This window comes from Corvus kubaryi, unplaced genomic scaffold (genome assembly GCF_017639235.1).
Source record: "Corvus kubaryi isolate FWS band 111438036 unplaced genomic scaffold, C.kubaryi_AGA036_p1.0 37392, whole genome shotgun sequence".
Taxonomy (NCBI): domain Eukaryota; kingdom Metazoa; phylum Chordata; class Aves; order Passeriformes; family Corvidae; genus Corvus; species Corvus kubaryi.
In genome coordinates, this window is record NW_024581131.1 from 12234372 (window position 1) to 12253419 (window position 19048).

Below are 19048 nucleotides of genomic sequence, written 5' to 3' on the forward strand. Positions count from 1 at the left end.
TGTCCATGCCCATGACGGAAGGTTGGAACTAGATGATCTTTAAGATGTCTTCCAACCCAAAGAATTCTATGATTCTATGATCCTGTTAGACAGTTGGAGAACAGGACCAGAAAAAAGACTCATTAGCACATGTGGACTTTGACTGACACCCCTTTATCCCCACACAGAGTTTTCATTCTGGAATAATACTGGCCTCTGCTGAGTGCATGATGCTTGTTCTCTGGCTCCAGGTCTGTGTCCTGACCCAGCAGGAGGAGGGGCAGAAATGAAAATGCCAGAGCAGAGATGAAAGATACATGGATCTTAATGCCTTTTATCACCTTCTTCACTAAACTAGAGCTCAGTGAATTTTCAAATTGAGATGTTGCAGCATGTTGACAGTGAAGAGCAGCACTGCAGTGCAATTCAGTGTTCTCTGAGTTTCTTTACAGTAATGAAACAGCAGGGCTTGAAAAGAAATGAATGTGGTGTTTTGGCTGAGTGTGATGGCAGATGTTAAAAGACAGCATGTTTTCCTGACTTACCTGTCAAGACAAGCTAAAGAACTCACAAGGAAAGGAGCATTCCTGTAGGAAAATGCCCCAGTACATGAAGAGTTTTTTCAGATGGATTTGCAAAGCCTACTGTCAGAGAACACTAGTCAATGGCATGTGACATTTTCTCAGGATATATTGTAGTGTAGCCTTTGGTGGATAAAATGACCAAAGCAATGTTTCCATTGATAAAACACAGTGTTAGAAGTTGATTTATCAAGCAAAGTAAAACTAATCTCATCCTTTCTGAAAGTTTTCTGTTAACTGCAAGTAATCAGGATGGGGACCAGATTCACCCAACCTGTGAAAATTTTTGGATTGCTAAATCAGCTCATAGCAGACAGTGAGTTCAGACATAATTATAAAACAAAAAGGGGGTTTTTTTCTGTCATGGCATGTAATCCCAGCTGGCACTCAGCTATCCATTAGTTCCCATAGGGGACTACTACTGGACTCCACAGGTTCATCCTAACTTGAGATTTGATGGTCAACCAGCAAGAACCAGCATATTCCCTCTAGCTGTTAGGTGGGTGATGTGGCAAGTCTTAGAGAAATGACTGGAGGGCAACATTCCAGTGAGTGGAGGAAGGGTTTGAAAGCAACTTCTGCAGGTGCAGAGTTCCATGAAAGAATGATGATTATTTGCCCACTGAAGTGAGAAAGAGAGAGAAGGTGTAGCTATGCAGCTATAAAAGAAAACAGAAAAGAAAAGTCTAAAACTTGTTCTTTGTTTGATTGGGACCTTACATTGCAGTTAAATTAAAATCATATATTGGCTGATACAAAGTGCAAGAGCACAGACCCACAGAAAGAAAATTGAAGACATAAAACCATTACAGAGAGGACAATGAACAAGCCTCTAGAGCACACCACAGGTTCCAATATCTCTTGTAATATCATCACAATTTCAAGTACAACAGTCTTCAACAGGAAGGTGTAACACAAAAGTTTCAATTCCTGTAATGCAGAGACAGTCAAAATTGCTTTCCTCTTTGATACATCTTTGTGGGACTCAGGTTCCACAGGTTCCTATTAGGTCCTGGACAAATAAACCTACTATTAACAGTTGTTCTCATTCTTTGTGAGGAAATGAGAGAAGAACATGAAAGAATCACTGCAAGATGTTGCCCAGCTGATGGTGCTATACCATGCTGCTGGATGACTGGGAATGTGAATAGAAGTGGAAGGCAACATGGAACAGGAAGGAAAGTCTGTACAGCCTGTGTTTAACTGGAATACTTACTCTCATCTTGATGACCTTTACTTTAATGTCTCTAAGTATTTGTTACAACTAAGGATTTAAAGAAAATTGACAAATACAGCATCAGCTCTGAGAACAGCCCAGGAGCCTCCTCTTCTGGTGGGCGTGATTGGAGGGTGAAGGAAACTTCCTTAAGTGCATAGAGGAAACTGTGGTTCGAAAAAAGACAAATATCTATCTATACCGTAGGTAAATTTACCTATAGTAAACACCTACTGATGGTCTCTCAACTCTTGCTGGACTTTCATTTGTTAGCAGAGGGAGTGGAGATTTTCCTGAGAGCAAAACTTCACTTCACTGGGAGTAGTGTAGAAAAACTGCTAGAAAAAGTCATGATGTGTAACAGTAAAACAGAAAGAATAAAGGGGCTAGAATTCGAGTTGATTCCAGAGTACTGATTCCAATGTCATTCTGCCTACCTAGTGTTTCCACTTTGGCACTCACAGCTCAGTTTATGCAACTGAGTTCAAAGCAGAGATTTTTTTTTTCACATGTCCCCAAGGATGTGAACTATCCTGCCACTTCCGGAAAGCCCTAATAAGTTTGTGATCAGTGGGGCTTTCTAAACAGTTTTTCTTTCTGTATGAACCCTTTAAAGTCTCCATGCTTCATAAGTTATTGGGAAAAAACATGTATCTTTTTCCTGTACAAACTCTTACTAAAAGAGAAAAATTACGACAGTAGTCTGTGATGCTGAACCCGTCTGCATTTTCCTTAGGTTCCCAGTTTTTGTCTCCAACCCAGAAAAGTCTTCTGTAAACACTTCTAAATTTTCTTCCTCTTTGCCTCTTAAGAGTCTCTCATTTGTATAGTCATTACCTTCCTCTTCACCTTCTCCTTTAGCACTGCTGTGGTACCAACTGGGTTGTGCTTGTTCATTCCAGTTTTGTCTGATGATGAAATAAAACCATTTTATTTCATAGAATCATAGAATCGTGTAATGATTTGGATTGGAAGGGACCTTAGAGATCCTTTAGTTCCAACCCCCCCTGCCATGGGCAAGAACACCTTGCACTAGACCAGGTTGCTCCAAATCCCATCCAACCTGGCCTTGAACACTTCCAGGGATGAGGCATCCACAACTCTCTGGGCAACTTGTTCCAGTGTTTCACCACCCTTACAATAAAGATTTTTTTATAAATATCTAATTTGAACCTACCCTCTTTCAGTTTAAAGCCATTCCCCCTCATACGATCTCTACATGACCTTGTGACAAGTCCCTCTTCTGCTTTCTTGTAGCCCTTTAGGTACTGGAAGGCTGCAATAAGGTCACCCTGAAGCCTTCTCTAAGCTGAACAAATCCAGCTTTCTCAGCCAATCTTCAGAGAAGAGGTGCTTCAGCCCTCTGGTTATCTTTGTGGCCCTCCTCTGGACTCACTCAAACATCTTTAATATCCACATCCAGGATATTACGTTTAAATATCTTAAACCAGGTGAGAAGCTTAAAATAAAACCCCCGTAAATAAGTCTTGTTCATTTTTAAAGAATCATTCTGCCTTTGGAATAGCCTGAACTGCACTGAACTGCACTCAGCATTCTTTCTCATAAAGTGTCTGTTATCCCAGTAGGGGTACTGGTACAGTCTCTCTGGCAGTGTCCTTATGCCACCAAAAACATGGTTTTACCTCCACAGGCAAAAAAAACCAGAACTTTTGTGGGAAAGTCCTCCTGCTACGTGGCTTCTAGCCCCGCCACCTGGAACAAGGAAATTGCCCTCTACTCCATCCTCTGACTTCTCTGAGTCCTCTCTCTCTAGAATTTGTTTGTAGTGTGCAGTCTGCCTTTGGGGCCTTCCTCTCTCACTGTCTTAACTGAGATCTTTATGGTATCACTGCCAAAGTGTCAGATACTTTCTTTTACCTATCAAAATACCTCCTGGTGTTCCAGGCCAGACTCTTTGTTAATCCTTTATGCCAGTGTGATCTGCCTTCTGGTGCAGCAATATGGTTCCTGCTTGGAGAGATGGGATGCTCCAATAAAGCCTTATTGCACAGTCTCAGCATCTCTTGTGCACACCAGGTAAAAGAAATGCACTCATGAACCAGTTTAAAAAAGGAAATTATGTTTGGGAGTGAGAAAAGAGGTGGTCTAACTTTGGCATTACTGTAACTGTAATGGGATCCATGTGAAAATTCCCACTGTTGAAATGGTCTCAGTGTTTTATGTCTAAAGGTAGCAGTGGTAAATAAACACTGCACAGCAACAGACTTCTGGTTTTCTCAAGATGTGGTTTCCAGTCTCGTCTGGCCTCTGCTTTCACAGAAGCTGTTTGTCACTGAACTCCTTCCCAGCAATGACTAGTTTTTTCACTATTTATTGCTGGTGTATTTCAATGATTGCTTATCAACAGTTGGTTTAACTGCATGTGCAAAACAGCTTTATAGTATTCAACACATTCTATGAAGTACAGTTTAAACTCAAATGTTCTAGCAATGTTTTCTGTTCTTCCACTTCTGACCAGTGTTGGAGTATGTTTCTTTGCTTTGAAGTTTTAGTCCTGTTTTCTTGAGCAGTGTGTATGTGGTGGATGGTTGGATTTGTGTAATGTGTTCATTTAGAAAAGCATGTGAAAAAATGTTTACATCTTAAAGCATTCGTTTGCTGGGGTAACTCCTTGCTCCCACCTGGGGTTTATTCAGCCATCTTCTCTACTAAAACACCATTTTGTCTGTCTAAATTAATGTATTTTTAAATATACATAGTAGCCAAAATGGCAGATGCAGTGTGTAATCCTGGCACTTCAAATGTGTATGACAAATTTTCTTGAATGTTGTTAAAGGAGAAAAATCTTAATGCCAGAACTCTCGTGTTTTCCTTTTGGTCAGTGAATTTACATCATTTTGCATAACATCATTTTAGCTTAAACAGAGTTTTTAGGGCTTCAGTTGAAATAGCAGGCTTAATTCATATTCTGAAATGCGGGCTAACAGTAGTGGCTCCTGCCAAAAAAGTCTCTCCATTTCCTTTTCCTGAATATGGTTGGAGTTGAGGCACTTGAAAATAATTTTTGCCTCTCCACAGATCTTTAAGCACACAGAAGCTGGTTTATTATGTTAAAGGACTCTCCCTTGACTCAAGGAAACCTTCAAAATTAAACACTTTCTATATTAATTCCATACATGTCTGTCATTTAAAGCGTGACTTACTGTTTCCAAAAGGCATCCTGAATGCTTTGGACAATGTCTTGCCTCCCAGGATTGTGCCAGAGTTAAAAAAAACCACATTCATCAAAAGCAGAGAAAGGCCAGAGCTGTAAGTGAATCACTGATTTTGTTACTCGTGTACTCTTTATACAGATTTTGCTTTTGAGGATGTGCTACAATTAATTTCTCTTTGATGTTGGAAGAACCGCTGCATTTGCATCATTATCTGATGCTCTTAATCTGTACTGGATGAGTGGAACAGACAGTATGTGGTATCTTGGGAAAAAAAATCTTACTAACTATAGTTCAAGAAGGATATTCATTACCAAGGCTTTCACTGATTCAAATAATTGAAACATTTGCAGCTGTCCTTAAATATTAGGGTGAGAGCTAGGAAGAGCAGGGCTTTGCTCCTGCAGCTTACAGGATTTAAAAAACCTTTTAGTATCAGCTGATCCAACCATACTGCTTCAATTTTGTTTCATATCTCATTCTTCAGTGATATTCCTGGCAAAACTCCCACTGAAATTAAAGGACTCTTGCATAAGGTAGGACTAGGGAATCTGGATAATTAATATTTTGGAATAAAAAGAAAACCCTTGTGGGTTTCACAAGTAGGTCTGTCCTGCAAGTGTAGAAATGGGGTGACCTTTCTATTGTTGAATGTCCTTTTGTAAATCCATGTGTCTCAATAGAAGAGTAAAACTAATTGTCTTTTCACTGGTGGATTGATTCTGTTCCAGGACAGAAAAATCACCTCCAGCAAACACAAAACTATTAAAATTTCCTCGGTCATGCGAATGGTGAATTCTGACTTTCTTTTCAAGAAAGTTTTGCAGCTCGTGTTCTGCTATCTGAGTCAGTACCACTTTCGCCTCTTCTTTTCAGGTCATTAATTTAATGCCAGTGACCTTGAGAATTGTTTAGCTGTATCATGTGTTTTGTGCCTCCTATTCCAAAATTAGTTTCTTGACTTCTCTGTGGGCTGCTGTCCCTGCTGGTACTGCCTAGAGTAGATGCAGTAGCACACGTAGTTTATCCCTTGGGTGTACTTAGCTTCATTGCATGCTTCTGTGGTGTTGGGACAATAAGGAATGGAAGGGTAGGGCACAAAGGGCCCTAATTCATATGTAAATGTAATGAGAATAACACAGCTGCCACATGCTGAAGTCCCACTTTCCATCTCTAGCCTGGGTCTTTCACATCACTCTTCAGTTTTAGAGCTTCTGTCATAGCATGAACCTAAGGTGATGCCACAGTGTCCATGGCGAGCTTCACATCCCCAGTGCTATCTCTTCCCTGCCAGAAGAAAACTACACCAGTAAAAGAGACTTGGGCACCAGAAACAATTTTGGGGGGAGCAACAGGGCATTTTGGCAGCTTTGTCTTTCAGAATTACTATGACAGTACTCAAATGCAAAAGTTCTCTTGAGTTGCCTCTGTTTATGGCACCCCTGCAGCTAGATGAGTCTTCCTAATGATTGGCAAATTATTCTTAGACTGCTTTAGTGTGAGAGGCAGTTATTAGATACTTTCTAAATTATTTTTAAAAGAACATAAATAGTGCTGAAAGTGGTGAGTGGGAGCTGTCAAGGAAACAACTTGCTAATGGAAACGCAGCATAATTAACTGCCTTATTTAAACTACTTGTTTTTGAAAAGAGCTGATAAGTAAGGGACAGCAGCAGCAGAGGGTCTTTGCAACTGTATTGAGTGATCCAACATTTAATAGTGACCTTATCACAGAGAAATTAGCTTTCAAACAGAAACAAGGATAGTGGTCATTTGAAGAATCATAAGGTCAGATTCACTACACAGTTTATTAAGCTGTTTTGTCTTTCTGTGATTTTTGGCCAGCAGTGATGTGCTTGCAGTATCCTCCCTGACTCCTGGATATACTGAGTAAGGTCTGGATCACAGGCAGCATTTTAGAGAAGCAGGCTGGTTGGTAAAAATGCAAATGCCAAATCCTTCCCTGTCATTTGTTTTCTCAAGAGCATACAGCCATGTCACAGTCATCCTCGTTCTTCGTGCAGCCACACCATGGTGCTCACTGGAATAACAATGAATGAGTACGAATCAGAAACATCTAATAGCCCTTATAAAGTTGCCTTTAGGGCTTGGTTTTCTAAGCTGAAAGCTGGAATGAGCCTGCCATGTTAGATATAGCACTCTGCAAAGATAATACTGCTGAACCAGAAGCTGAGCTTACGAGTGTGACGGTTTGGGATTTAGTTCTTGGTGGGATATTAGGGTCTATTATTATTGTTTAAATGGCAGCAGTAGCCAAATGCTGTACAGACATGGGAAGAGAGAGAGTCATTGACCTGAGGAACACATAAACTACAAAGTAAGGAAAAAAAAGACAGCATGGAAGCAGATGTGTGACACTTAGCTATGGATTAATAGTTCCATTGAAAATGCTTCAGTTTGCTGGATGGAAAATAATCTATCTAGACCTGCCGTTAGCTGGTTAATTCCATGTAAGTGCCAGGGCTAGGGTTATTAGTGAGTGAATTTTAACTGTGAGAAGGCAGTAGCTGTGGGATTCAGTTACAGAATCAGGAATCATGGTGTAGTAGGTCTCTAGTCCAAGTTCCTGCTGAAGGCAGGGCCAACACTGAGTGCAGACCAGGCTGCTCACGTCTTAATCCAGTCTTGTTTGTAAACTTCCCAGGGCAGAGATATCACAATCTCTTTGGGCAAACTGTTACATTCTTAGTTGCCTCATCATGGAATTATTTTGCTTATATCTGGTCTGAGTCTTCCCCTTTGGATTTGATGACCATTGTCTCTTATTCTTCCACCATGCCCATCAGTGCAGTACCTCTCACTGTTGTCTCAGGAACCACTGAAGGTGCTGGAAGGCTGCTGCTATGTCCCCCCGAAGTTTTCTCTTTTCTGTGCTAAACAAGCCCAGTTCAATCATCCTCTCCTCACAGGGCAGATGATCCAGACCTTAGCCAACTTGGCTGCCCTCTTCTGGAGTCACTCAAGTGCCAGCTAAAGAGAAATAATCGCAGCCTGTGGTTCCTGGCTGTGATCTGCTGATGCACTCCAGAGTGCTGTAAGCCTCCAGTGCCTGCAGGGCACAGCACCATCTCAGGTACAAATTACTGTTCTCCTGGACCCCTAGATCCTCTTCAGAGCCTTTTCAGACAGACTCCCAGCCAGTCAGTCACCAGTCTCTACCAACGTACAGGTTAGTCCATCCAAGTACAGCATTTTGCATTTATCCTCAGTGAATTTCTTTTCCATCCATTCCACCAGCCTGTCTAGGTCCCTCTGAACAGAAGCTGTACCTCCAAGCATATTGGTCAACCATCTGTTTTGATGTCATCTACAGTCTTGATCAGTGGGCATTCTTTCTCCTTCTCAGGACATCGATAAATGATATTGAAGAGGACACCTCAAATTAAACATGAAATACTAGTTCTCAGGCCTGATAATACAGTCAGTTTTTCACTTTTCTAGTAGTCCACATATCTAATATCACAATTTGCAGAGAGGAATGCTGTGGGAGACTGTAACAAAAGCCTTGCTAAAATGCAGGTGACATCTGCTGCTCTCTTCCCACAAGAAGGCAATCAGTTTGATTAGACACAGTCTATGCTCAATTAAATAACATGTGCTAAATTACATGTCCTTTGACTAGAAATATGTTCTAAGAAGAACATTCCATGGTTTTCTCAGGGACCAAAGTGAGGGGCTAACTGGTCAACCACCCTGTTGTTTCACATGTAGTGCCACTTGTCCTTTCTGAAGATGGGTGCCACATTGCCTTTCTCCAGTCAGCAGGGACCTGCTTTGATCTCCATCACCTTTCAAAGATGATAGAGACTGGCCTCAAAATGACATCAGTCAGCTCTCTCAGCAACCATCAGTGCAGGCTGGAAGGAGCAGGCTAGGTCAGGAAAAACATTCTGAATTCAGGGGCATGGAGGAAAATACTGAGGTGTCACAGGCAGAATGGAAGCTTTGGACAAAGTTTATTAGAGAAGCCCTCCCTTCACAAGCAGAAGCCACAAGGTACAGAAAGGACTCCCTGACTTTCTAAATTCTTTCTCAGAGAGGAGCTGAGGTACACCTGGATACAGTCTTAGCCCCAGACTTAGTCAGTTGTTTATATCTAAAGAATTACACAGGTGTAATTGAGCTTTTATACAACTTTGTCCTGCAGAATTAAGGATGGCAAACCAGAAATATTTATATAAATAAAATCCATTATTTATTTAAACTTATTGCAATAATGATTGGGGGGAAAAAAGCTTAATCAGAATTATTTACTACACAGTATGGATAGCTATAACAACTAGTTTAGTGCACTGTTTTTGAAGCAATTATGTTAAAGCAATTATACTCAAAAGTAGCAGAATAATTGTTAAGCAGAGATTGATGTTACTTATTCATACCAACAACTGGGAAAATCTCTTTCATTCAACCTCAAGGAATAACCTTGAGGAGTGTCCCCACTGAAGGGAAGGATCTTCACACACCTTAGGGATGTATGCTAGAAATCTTTGCTGTGAGAAAGTGGCACTGGCCTTTTATGGTATAAAGTGATTGACCTTAACATGCATTCAAAATACACATTTCTTAGATTATGTGTTCTAAGGCTTACTCAGCAAAATATTATTTGTGCTGAAAAAAATGTGTTGGCAGCTTTTTAGTTTCTTCTCTTCAACACTTCTGACCCTCACTTCCTTATCAGGACCTGCACATCCTTGCTGCTCCCAGGAAGGAGCCTCAGTCTTGCATGTCCTTGTGGTGGGGGTGGTAGTTTGGTCAAGCTGGACACAGCATTCTTCAGCACTAAGAAAAGCAGTGTTATCCTTGCTCAGTGTTATCACTGATCAGCAGCCCATCTTTGCTCCACTGAACAGCAAACTCTCCTTGCTCAGCCCTTCACTGATAAACTTACAAGCCTTTCTAGGCTGAGAGCCCTGCTACAGTTTTCTGTGAGAGAAGTGATCTAAAGTAAAACTGGGACATGGACGGATATTTCTTTTAGTCTTTGCTAGTGTGCCATTTTCATGTAATTAAGTGAAAATTTAATTCATTCTTGGGTTCTTATGTATCAAAGCTGCACCTCAGATTTCAGCTTTGTTCTTAAGTGTAAAAGAGCAAGGACTGGGGTCAAGCTGAATTCCTGCTGGTGAGTGATTCTAGGTATCACATCTTGCCAAAGCAGGATCCCATTGCCACCTCACAGTCTATGTGGTTTCTGTCTGCTTTACTTCTATTACTAGGCCATCTCAGATGATTCAAATATTTACCCCTTTATCCTTTTTAATGCAGGATTTGTCTTCATCCCTCCCCCCAATGAGTTGCATGTTTTGCTTCTGTTCTGCTGGTCTGTGAATTCATTGTTTGCAGGCTGGCAAGGCACCAGTTTTGGGGTGACAGATGGAGCAGACTGCAAACCAGACATTTGCCTCCTAGCCTGAATGATATTTTAATAAGCACAGAGAGGTGACAGAAAGAGAAGCTTCTCACTGGAATGACTGGCAGTTTTGTTTCCAGCCTGAAAGCGCTAATAGATAATTTTTGGCCTCAGTCCAAAAAAAAAAAAAAAAAAAAGAAATTCACAGAACATAGAAGCAGAAAACCCTATTAGCTCCTAACTTAACCCTCTTTTTTAGGGGTCACAGAAGTTTTTATGTCTGATCTATTATCCATTTAGGGAGTTGTTTCCCCATTTTTGGTATTTCAGTTTTCTCTCAGGAACTATACACTTTAGGAGACTTTCCTTTAACTTATCATTTTGGTTTCCTTCTTTTTTTTTTATTATTTCAATAATTTTCTCAATTTCCTTCCTTCCCTAAACATTCCTTCTTCTTCGTATTTCTTTATACTCTTCACAGATTCATGTTGGAATAATGGGATCTAACAACTTACTTGGCCTCCAGCTTCCACATCCTGTGAAACAGCTACTGCACTGCAAGGCAATGGCATCTGCATGAGAATCTCTAGAGCATATGTCCTCTTCTCCCTGCCCTTCAGCTGTATCTCAGTTGTATAATACAGGGTTTGTGTAGGGCTTTGTTCCATCCTTGGTCTTATGAATAAAAAAAGGCACAACAAAAGGGAGCTCTGGCAAAGCCCCAGCAAGCTCTGAGATCCCTCTGCAGTGTGAGCAACATGGTGTTTTTCAGACAAGCTGTAGGATAGTCAGGCTTTCAAAGGAGAAGATTCTTCTTCTTTCCCTGAATACAGGTTTAAAAAGGTCTAGCTCTCACTAGGAAAATACAAAAGTGGTGCTGGGATCTGAACTCAGGTATGGTCCCACACACTGCTCAGAGAACGCACTGGAAACTTCTCCATATTTGGACATAGATCTTCATATCTACTTAGCTAGATTCAGGCCTGGATTTCAACTGCTGTGTGAGCTGTAAATTGATGCTGTTCCTGCTAAAATATGCTTCTTTTTTCTTTCAGATACAATGGTGACACTGAACGTTCAGATCATCTTTGGCCTCCTTTGCTGCATGATTTTTCTTCCTACAGATGGCTTCCCAGCAGACACCAGTGCTGAATTTCGCTCTGCTTTCTCTGTGGCCAGAACCAGCAGCATGGAAGGGAGCTCTGAGATGGTTATTACCTTTGACAAAGTGTATGTGAATATCGGCAATGATTTTGACCCCAAGACTGGATTGTTCCGCTGCCGGATACCTGGAGCCTACTACTTCTCCTTCACCGTTGGGAAATACCCGAAGAAAAACTTGTCTGTCATGCTGATGAGAAACAAGAATGAGGTGCAGGTAATTGTCTATGATGAGCATCACCGCAAGGAACGGAAGGTGGCCAGTCAGAGTGCCATGCTGCAGCTTGACTACGGGGACACAGTTTGGCTGCGTTTACATGGAGATCCCAAGTACGCTCTTTACAGCAACGTGGGCCCCTATACAACTTTCAATGGCTACCTGATCTATCCAGACACTTCTGCCTTCTTCCAGAATGCTCTTAGCTCTCAAGAGCTTGGGCCACACCCTCACACAATTCAGCAACTTCCCAGAGAGCAGAATGAAGCTTCACAGCGACACGTGTTGTCTGATCAACCAAACAGGGTACAAGACCCTCGCTCTGCGTTTTCTGTTGCCCGCTCACAAAGTCTCCTGGGGACAGATGAGAAGCAAACCCAGCACGAGCCAATCACGTTTGATACAGAGTTCGTGAACATTGGAAAAGATTTCAATTCCTCCACTGGCATCTTCACATGCCGTATACCTGGTGCATACTATTTCTCCTTCACCATTGGCAAAATGCCCTTTAAGACTATGTCAGTGAAGCTGATGAAGAACCACAATGAGGTGCAGGCCATGATCTATGATGACAACCACTCCAAGAGGAGGGAGATGCAGAGCCAGAGTATCATGCTGCCTCTGCAATACGGGGACACCGTTTGGCTCTACAGCCATCAGCATGATGGCTATGGTGCCTACAGCAACCACGGCAAGTACATCACCTTCACAGGCTTCCTCATCTATTCAGAGGCTCAGCCAAAGTGGCTTCCAGGTGCCAGCTCACCTCAAGGGTCAAATAATTAAATGCAGATGTGAAGGGAGCATAAGAAGAGCCAAGGTGCCATGAACTTGGGTATAGCTCCTCCTTGAATATCATCCTCTACTTTGAGCATGCTGTCGTGTGTCCAGTGCTTTCCTTACGCTGCACGGTTGTGCCCTGTCTGCAGGGCCATGCTGTGTGCACCATTCATCCATAGAGGGGCCTTTCGGGTTGTGTCTGTGTGTCCCGTGTTGGTGTTTGATTTAACATAAAGCATGAGGTAGTTTGGGGGCAGGGGTGGGCCAGTGTAGTGAGATGCTGAGGATCAGAGAACTGCTGCAGTCATGTTACTGCAGATCTCCAGCATCCAGAGAGCAGAGGGTCTGGTGACTTTCCTTGTGTATCCGGGGAGGGAATAAATGTAATGAAAATGAATGTAATAAAAATACAAAAAATCTAAGTGTTCTCCGTTTGGAATTTGTTGCTACTTTTTGAGACTTGTGTGCTTGTCACTGGCTGAGGTACCAGCTCAGGTGAGAGAGAAGCATGGTAATTTTTGTGAGCTGCAGTATGTGTTACTGAGCCAGTCTGTCTGTGTGCACTGTTTTTTATCATTTGTGTGTGTGAAGGGTTGGTACCTCTTATGATTTTATTGCAAGTTTCACAATAGTTTGTGCTTTTCTTTATCTGATGTAGATGGAGTCAAGAAGCTGGGGTTGAGAATCTCAGCTTCCATTCAATAGAAAGAATACATTTAGAAACAAACAAAAGAGCAGGCATCTAGCTCTTGTAGTGAAAAATAAGGGCTCAAATCTATGAATGGACCATGCTCTGAAAGCTCAGAAGCAAGGTAAGTAAGAAGAATAAGTGTATTTTTAAATCTCCAAAGATTTGGATCAGGAGCAGGCTCATCACATTATGTGTGAGGAGTACCACGCGGCGCAGTGGCACTGCTGACCACAGGGGTGTCACCTTCCCCAGAAATGAGCCCCTTGAACACAAGGGTGCTGCTGACCTCAGGAGTGTCACCTTCCCCAGAAATGAGCCCCTTGAACACAAGGGTGCTGCTGACCTCAGGAGTGTCACCTTTCCCAGGAATGAGCCCCTTGAACACAAGGGTGCTGCTGACCTGCCATGTGCTGCACCAATAGCCTCATGCAGGCAGTGTTGAAGGAACCAGAGGTGGAGTTTTCAGCATCCATGTTCCAGTGGTTTTGTACATGCCAAGTTCTGCCAAGAGTTTCTCCTGTGGAGAAGCTGCTGTGGCTGTAGAGGACCCTGCTGTGTTCCTACAGTCCGACAGATGGACAGACGCCTAGTGGGATCTGCTGAGGACATAGTGGGAGCACAGGAGGCTTCATCATAGCCCCACTACTGCTGTTTCAGTTGAGCTAAACCCTGGTTTGTATCCCAAAAATACATGAAGTGCAAAAGTACACCATCTTAAGCATGTACAAAGCTTCATCGTTTCACTTCAGTTCAGTTTATAATCCGTTCAACAGGCAGCAGTGCTCTAAAACTGCTCCTAACAAAACTGAGTTCAAAGCAGTGTGTTTGCATCTGAGTCAGAAGCCAACCCACTCAGCCTTTATCCATATATTTGTATGGCTCAGGCTGTACCTTCTCCAGCAAGACAGTATTTTCATGCACTAGTGCCATCTCAGCTCAGCTTTTTGATGATATTCTCTGCTCAAACTGGAGGTTTGCTCACTGCCTCTGTCGCTCCATACATGTCCTGCAAATTAAAGACTGGAGGCATATTTGGCAAAACAATGAAGGGTAGAGATTGGAGGTATGTAAAAATCCACCATAAGAATAATAGAACATTAGTTGAGACAAGAAGTTTTACTTCAAATAAAATTCTAATTTTAATTCCTATGCCCTTTTGGGTGGAAAACAAATAAAGATACAAACAAAAAGAACCCCAAAGCACAAACCAAAATGAAACAAATAAATGCACAAAACAAAAACCCAGCAACAAACAACCTGCTTTAAATCTATCTCCTTCTGTCATAACCCTGACCTGACCTCTAAAACCATTGTCTGTGTCATCTTGCTTTCAGACTTCTTGTTCCTGCCTTACCATTTCTCCTCACCATCTGTTGGGCTACAGTGGCTTGGAAGAAGATTAACTAGGTCAAAAGCTAGCAGTTCCCACTTTGAAGGTCACACATGCCTCTTTTGTTGAGCATGGAAAAATTATATTGATAGAAAGGGAATTATGGATCCCATTGTCTAAGCACATGCAATGAATGTTCAAAATTAATGTATCTGTAGTGGCAGCAGGAAATCTGATAGAAACAACAAGAACTAAAGTCAAAACCCTCCTGAGCAGATAATTGCATTTATTTAATTCCACACTGCAGTGTTTAAGACAGAGAAATGTTAATGATGTCCTTCTATAAAATAATTATATTTCTGATTTTGAAGATAGAGATTGTGTATTTATTATGTTTGGCTTGTAAAGTGCCATAGCTGTACAAAAAAAAAAAAAAAACTGTATAGAAGAAAGGCAAAATCTGCTGAAGAAATAACTAGGTCACGACCCTTCAGAATTTAAATGAGATTTCAGAAAGTATATTCCAAAATGATAACTGAAACAAAGCTGTGTATACGTGTAAATATGATATGCAAATACTAGAAAGCTTCATGGAATACATACATTTTCAGGTTGCTTTTTAAAGAAGAATGAATATATGAATGGGAAATTGCTATTGACAAATAGAATACGATGCCACATGAGGAGCAAAATGAAATTAAATATGTGACCTACGTCATGAAACATAACAAAACCTGCTTAGCTGCTTACTGGAGAGGAGAAAAGATCATGTATTTGTCTGAAACCACAGGGAGAATATAAGGAGGGTGAACTGAATTATTTGAAATGAAGTCAGCTATGACACCAGCAAGATACCCTGGAAAAATACTTCCAAGCCATCTCTCCAGTAACGTCAGTGATCAAGACAGAAAAGACTTCTAAATAGCACTGCCCCCTTCAGCACAGCCCACTTAGCAAAAAATCAGGAAAGGGAGAAATGCGCTTTACAGTTTTGTCCTTTTTTCATGTAAAAATGACAGCCTGTGCATAAATCCTTAGAGGGTTGCCAGCACAGTGCAGAAAGCAGGACAAAAAGTTGTGACATATTTATACAAAGTCCTGCACGCTATGGAAAGCATTGAAAATAACCAAGAATGCAGCTGAAGCCGGGTGTGTCCCTTCCTATGGTGGGTTCCCTCGTGGGGTGTCTCTCTTGGTCCTGGGCAGGTTAGAGCGATAGAAATATTTCAGGGACGCTAAATGTGAAGGCTTCTCCTTCCAAGGCCAAGAAGCCTGGAGGAGAGTGGTATTTGCAGGGCAGAGCCCCTTGCACAGGTCACGGAAGATTTCATCAACCAGCTGAGAGAAAAAGCGAATCCAGAGGGTTTTATCCAGACCTTGCACGGAGCGAACCTGGTAGGCACTGTAAACACTGGTGAAAAGGAGACGGTCAAACTCTGTTGGAGGCAAGGGGGTGTCAGTCAGTGAATAATACGTCAGATGCTGCTCAATCTCTGCCGGTGTTTTGGGAACTTCCTCCTCCAAAACCTGCAGGAACCGCCGTGCTGGGCGTAGGGAGGCCAGCTCTTCATCCCGCAGCCGGATTGTCCCGTTGGCCTGAATATCCAGCCTTCCCCAGAGCATCTGGAAGATAGGAGCAGCATTCTCACGGAAAGCCCAGCACAGCTCCATCAGTCACAAACGAGCTGCAAACCAAAGCCATCCGCAGTGCTGCCAGATCTCGGGCGGGCCCAGAGGCGGCCGCTCCCTCCCGAGCCGCCTAGTCCCACTCCATGTCCTTCTCCGCCAGCCCCACGCCCCGTTTCTGACCGGCCCCACAGCTCGTTTCCCCGTGGGACCTGTGCAGCTCTCGCCTCCCGCCCTCCTGTCCCCCCGCAGTCCCGCCTGCAGCAGCTCCCCGGTGCGGCCGCCTCGGGCGGGGGCTTGGCCGCTTGCGGGGCAGTCACCGAACCCAGCGGGGATGGTCCCTTGTCCCACCGCGGACACCCCGTGAGGTGCCACGGAGTGGGGCAGAGCCCCCTTCGGCTGCACCCCGCAGTGGGAGGGAGCACAAATGCCATTAGGCATCGCCGAGGCGTTCTCCAGGGGCTCCCGAAATCCGTCAGGGATGAGAACAAACAGAACGGGTGAGTTTTTACGTGCAGGCACGTGGGAGCATGGGCACTAACAGTGCCTCGGCCCAGGGCCCCCAGTGCTCAGGAGACCTCTAACATGATGCCGGCGTCCTCCGGGCCACGACGGGGTGAGTTGGTGCCGCTGTGACGATGTTCATCTGGAAGACATCAGACAGAACTTGGTAGCACAAGACATTTCTGTTTACTGGTTTTGCCATTTGATTGTCAATAACGTCTTCGACATTCCTGAGCTACCACTCAGCTTGCCAAATATGACAGATGCTGACCACGGGATTTTGATAAGCAAAACAAGCTTTTTAAGAGAAGCAGCAGTGGTTGAGGCGAGGTTTTGGATATCACAGCCCTTAGTCCTGCCAACAGAGCTAAAGCGTACAGCAGTGAAGACACTGCTTTGACAGGCAGCAAGGAAGCCTCTCACACTGAGAATGGATGGGGTTTGAACTGGTGGGGTTTGCTTGTGTAGCAGTTTTTGCTGGAGAAAGTAATGCTGCCTAATGGAGGGAGGGTGCTGGCAGGCTCCTCAAGCTGCTGGTAGCAACATACACTGATGCTTATCCTGTTTTTATACTTCTTCCCTAGCCTTCTGCTGCTGGAGGAATGTGAGGGTAAGAGAAACCTTGTCAGATCCATTATGGCTCATTTGATGTCCAGCTAATTACTTGCTGGGACACATGACATCATGTAGTTGGGAAAAATGGATATGAGGCCAGAGGAATGGCAAGTTTTGAATATGAAAGTCACGTTAATCCTAAGAATTGTTCAATTTTCATTTCCTAATACTTACAGTGCTGTAACTGTTTGCATTTATTTTATTTAATTTTTTGTGTGTGTGAAAAAGGAGACACAAGCAGTCTTGGTCCAGGACTGTGAGAGAGAGGCTGCATCCCCTCCCTCCTCTGTAATATCAGTGTCATGAGGTAGTCAAGACCCTCTTCTACTTCTTACAGACTCATCCTTTGGGTTAAGAAACATGAAATGGAAAAAGCTCATATAAAATAGTAAGCTCTCTGATACATTTATGGGGGGTTTTTTCACTTTTAAATGGATGAAGGCTTTTTTATATTAAAAAAAAGTGAGGATTTACATTGAATACTTGAGAGTCAACATCAGCAGGTGCATATAAAAAAGTAGAAAGAATTATTTAGTACTATACATGTATGATGACTGCCACCAAAAGCCATTTCCAAATTTCCATTTTTGATTGGAGCTTTTCAGGGAGATGTAGGAGCTGCTTGGAGAAGTGCACTGCCAGCCTGCAGGATGCAGAAGTTTGTTTCTCTGCACAGCTGCAGGCTCTGTGATCCAAGCCAGCTGTGGCTTTGGAATGTGAGCAGGGATGTAGCTTCTCTTTCCTACTCCTCCATAGATGTACCAGCATTTTAGCTCAGGTGAAAACATATCATCTGAAAATTTCTTTGCTGTTCTTGTCTCTACAAACTGATCCTCCTTTTTTATATAAAAAGGTTCACAGATCCCTCTCCTGAGGGATGCTTGACTGGCTGCAAAGTCAGTGCATTTGTTGAATAGGTGCCAAACTGCTGTTATGAGAAAATGCCTCATAAATATACACAGCAGTAGATTTTTGAGTAGAGAAAAATTTAGCAAACAGAACAAATAATGTATTGAAATAATAACATAAATATCCTCTGGGGAAGGGAAAATCCTTCCTTACTTATTTTATCACTCAACAGGGTTGGGTGGTTTGGGGTTTTTTTTTCCCCAAAAAAGCATATGGAAAATCCACAAACAGTATTGCAGGAGACTTTTTTTCAGTGGAGACCCAAGAAAATCCTCCCCTTGTCACCGAACACAGTAGTAGGTCTTCAACCTGCAAGCAGGTACCAGTACCCCCACCAGCAAACCACCCCAGCTGGACTCCAGCTCTCTCCCGTGCCAGTGCAGCTGCCTGAGGCCCCGGGCCACATTTGAAGGAGCGGCAAAGCATCCCACAAATGGCACTACACAAAGGTGTGCCAAGCCAAGGAGCCGTGTCGCTAGCAGATGTTCTTCCTACCTGTCAGCCTCTGGGATGCAGCAAACACGCACAGGAGCAGCCAGGAGCCGAGCTGTGCCTGGGCCATGGCAGCACAGCCGGAGCAGCTGCCGCCCGCTCCGCCACGGTGCCGCGCCTGGAGCCACAGCAGCTCGCTGTGGCGTCTTCCCTTGCTGCTCCAGGTCCCAGCAGCCTCTCCTGGAATGGATCCATCTTTCTGTGTTTCTGGTCACAGCCCTGGGAAGGGCTTGCAGTTCAACTTGCTAACCCCGAAGGATATTTTCCATCATATTTTGGAAACTTGGAACACTTTGTTGTAATGGTTTTGGCAGAATTGTTTAAGCTTTCTTTTCAAAGACTGACTTTCCGCTGCAATGATTATAGGAAACTGTTAGTTGCAAGAAATTTCACTACATATGTTT

The 19048-nt window shown here is 43.1% G+C and overlaps 2 protein-coding genes across 3 annotated transcripts in view; one reads left to right on the forward strand and one right to left on the reverse strand.

The window, feature by feature from the left end:
* C1QTNF4 (C1q and TNF related 4) overlaps positions 1–12899 on the forward strand; it is a 20681-nt gene extending 7782 nt beyond the window's left edge. Inside the window, exons 2-3 of one of the 2 annotated variants that reach the window (XM_042038662.1) lie at positions 3034–3227; positions 11375–12899. In XM_042038662.1, coding sequence (XP_041894596.1) covers positions 11380–12483 — 1104 coding nt within the window. In that variant the 5' untranslated portion in view covers positions 3034–3227; positions 11375–11379 and the 3' untranslated portion in view covers positions 12484–12899. The remainder of the gene's footprint in view (positions 1–3033; positions 3228–11374) is intronic. The other variant, XM_042038661.1, reaches the window with a different exon arrangement.
* Positions 12900–14767: 1868 nt separating this feature from the next.
* On the reverse strand, positions 14768–18819 carry FAM180B (family with sequence similarity 180 member B). The gene is made up of 3 exons (XM_042038676.1): positions 18648–18819; positions 16703–16770; positions 14768–16121 (listed from the first exon to the last, which is right to left on the reverse strand). The coding sequence occupies exons 1-3, from the start codon at positions 18712–18714 to the stop codon at positions 15660–15662; spliced, it is 597 nt and encodes a 198-aa protein (XP_041894610.1). The 5' UTR covers positions 18715–18819; the 3' UTR covers positions 14768–15659.
* Between the last annotated feature and the right edge of the window lie 229 nt (positions 18820–19048).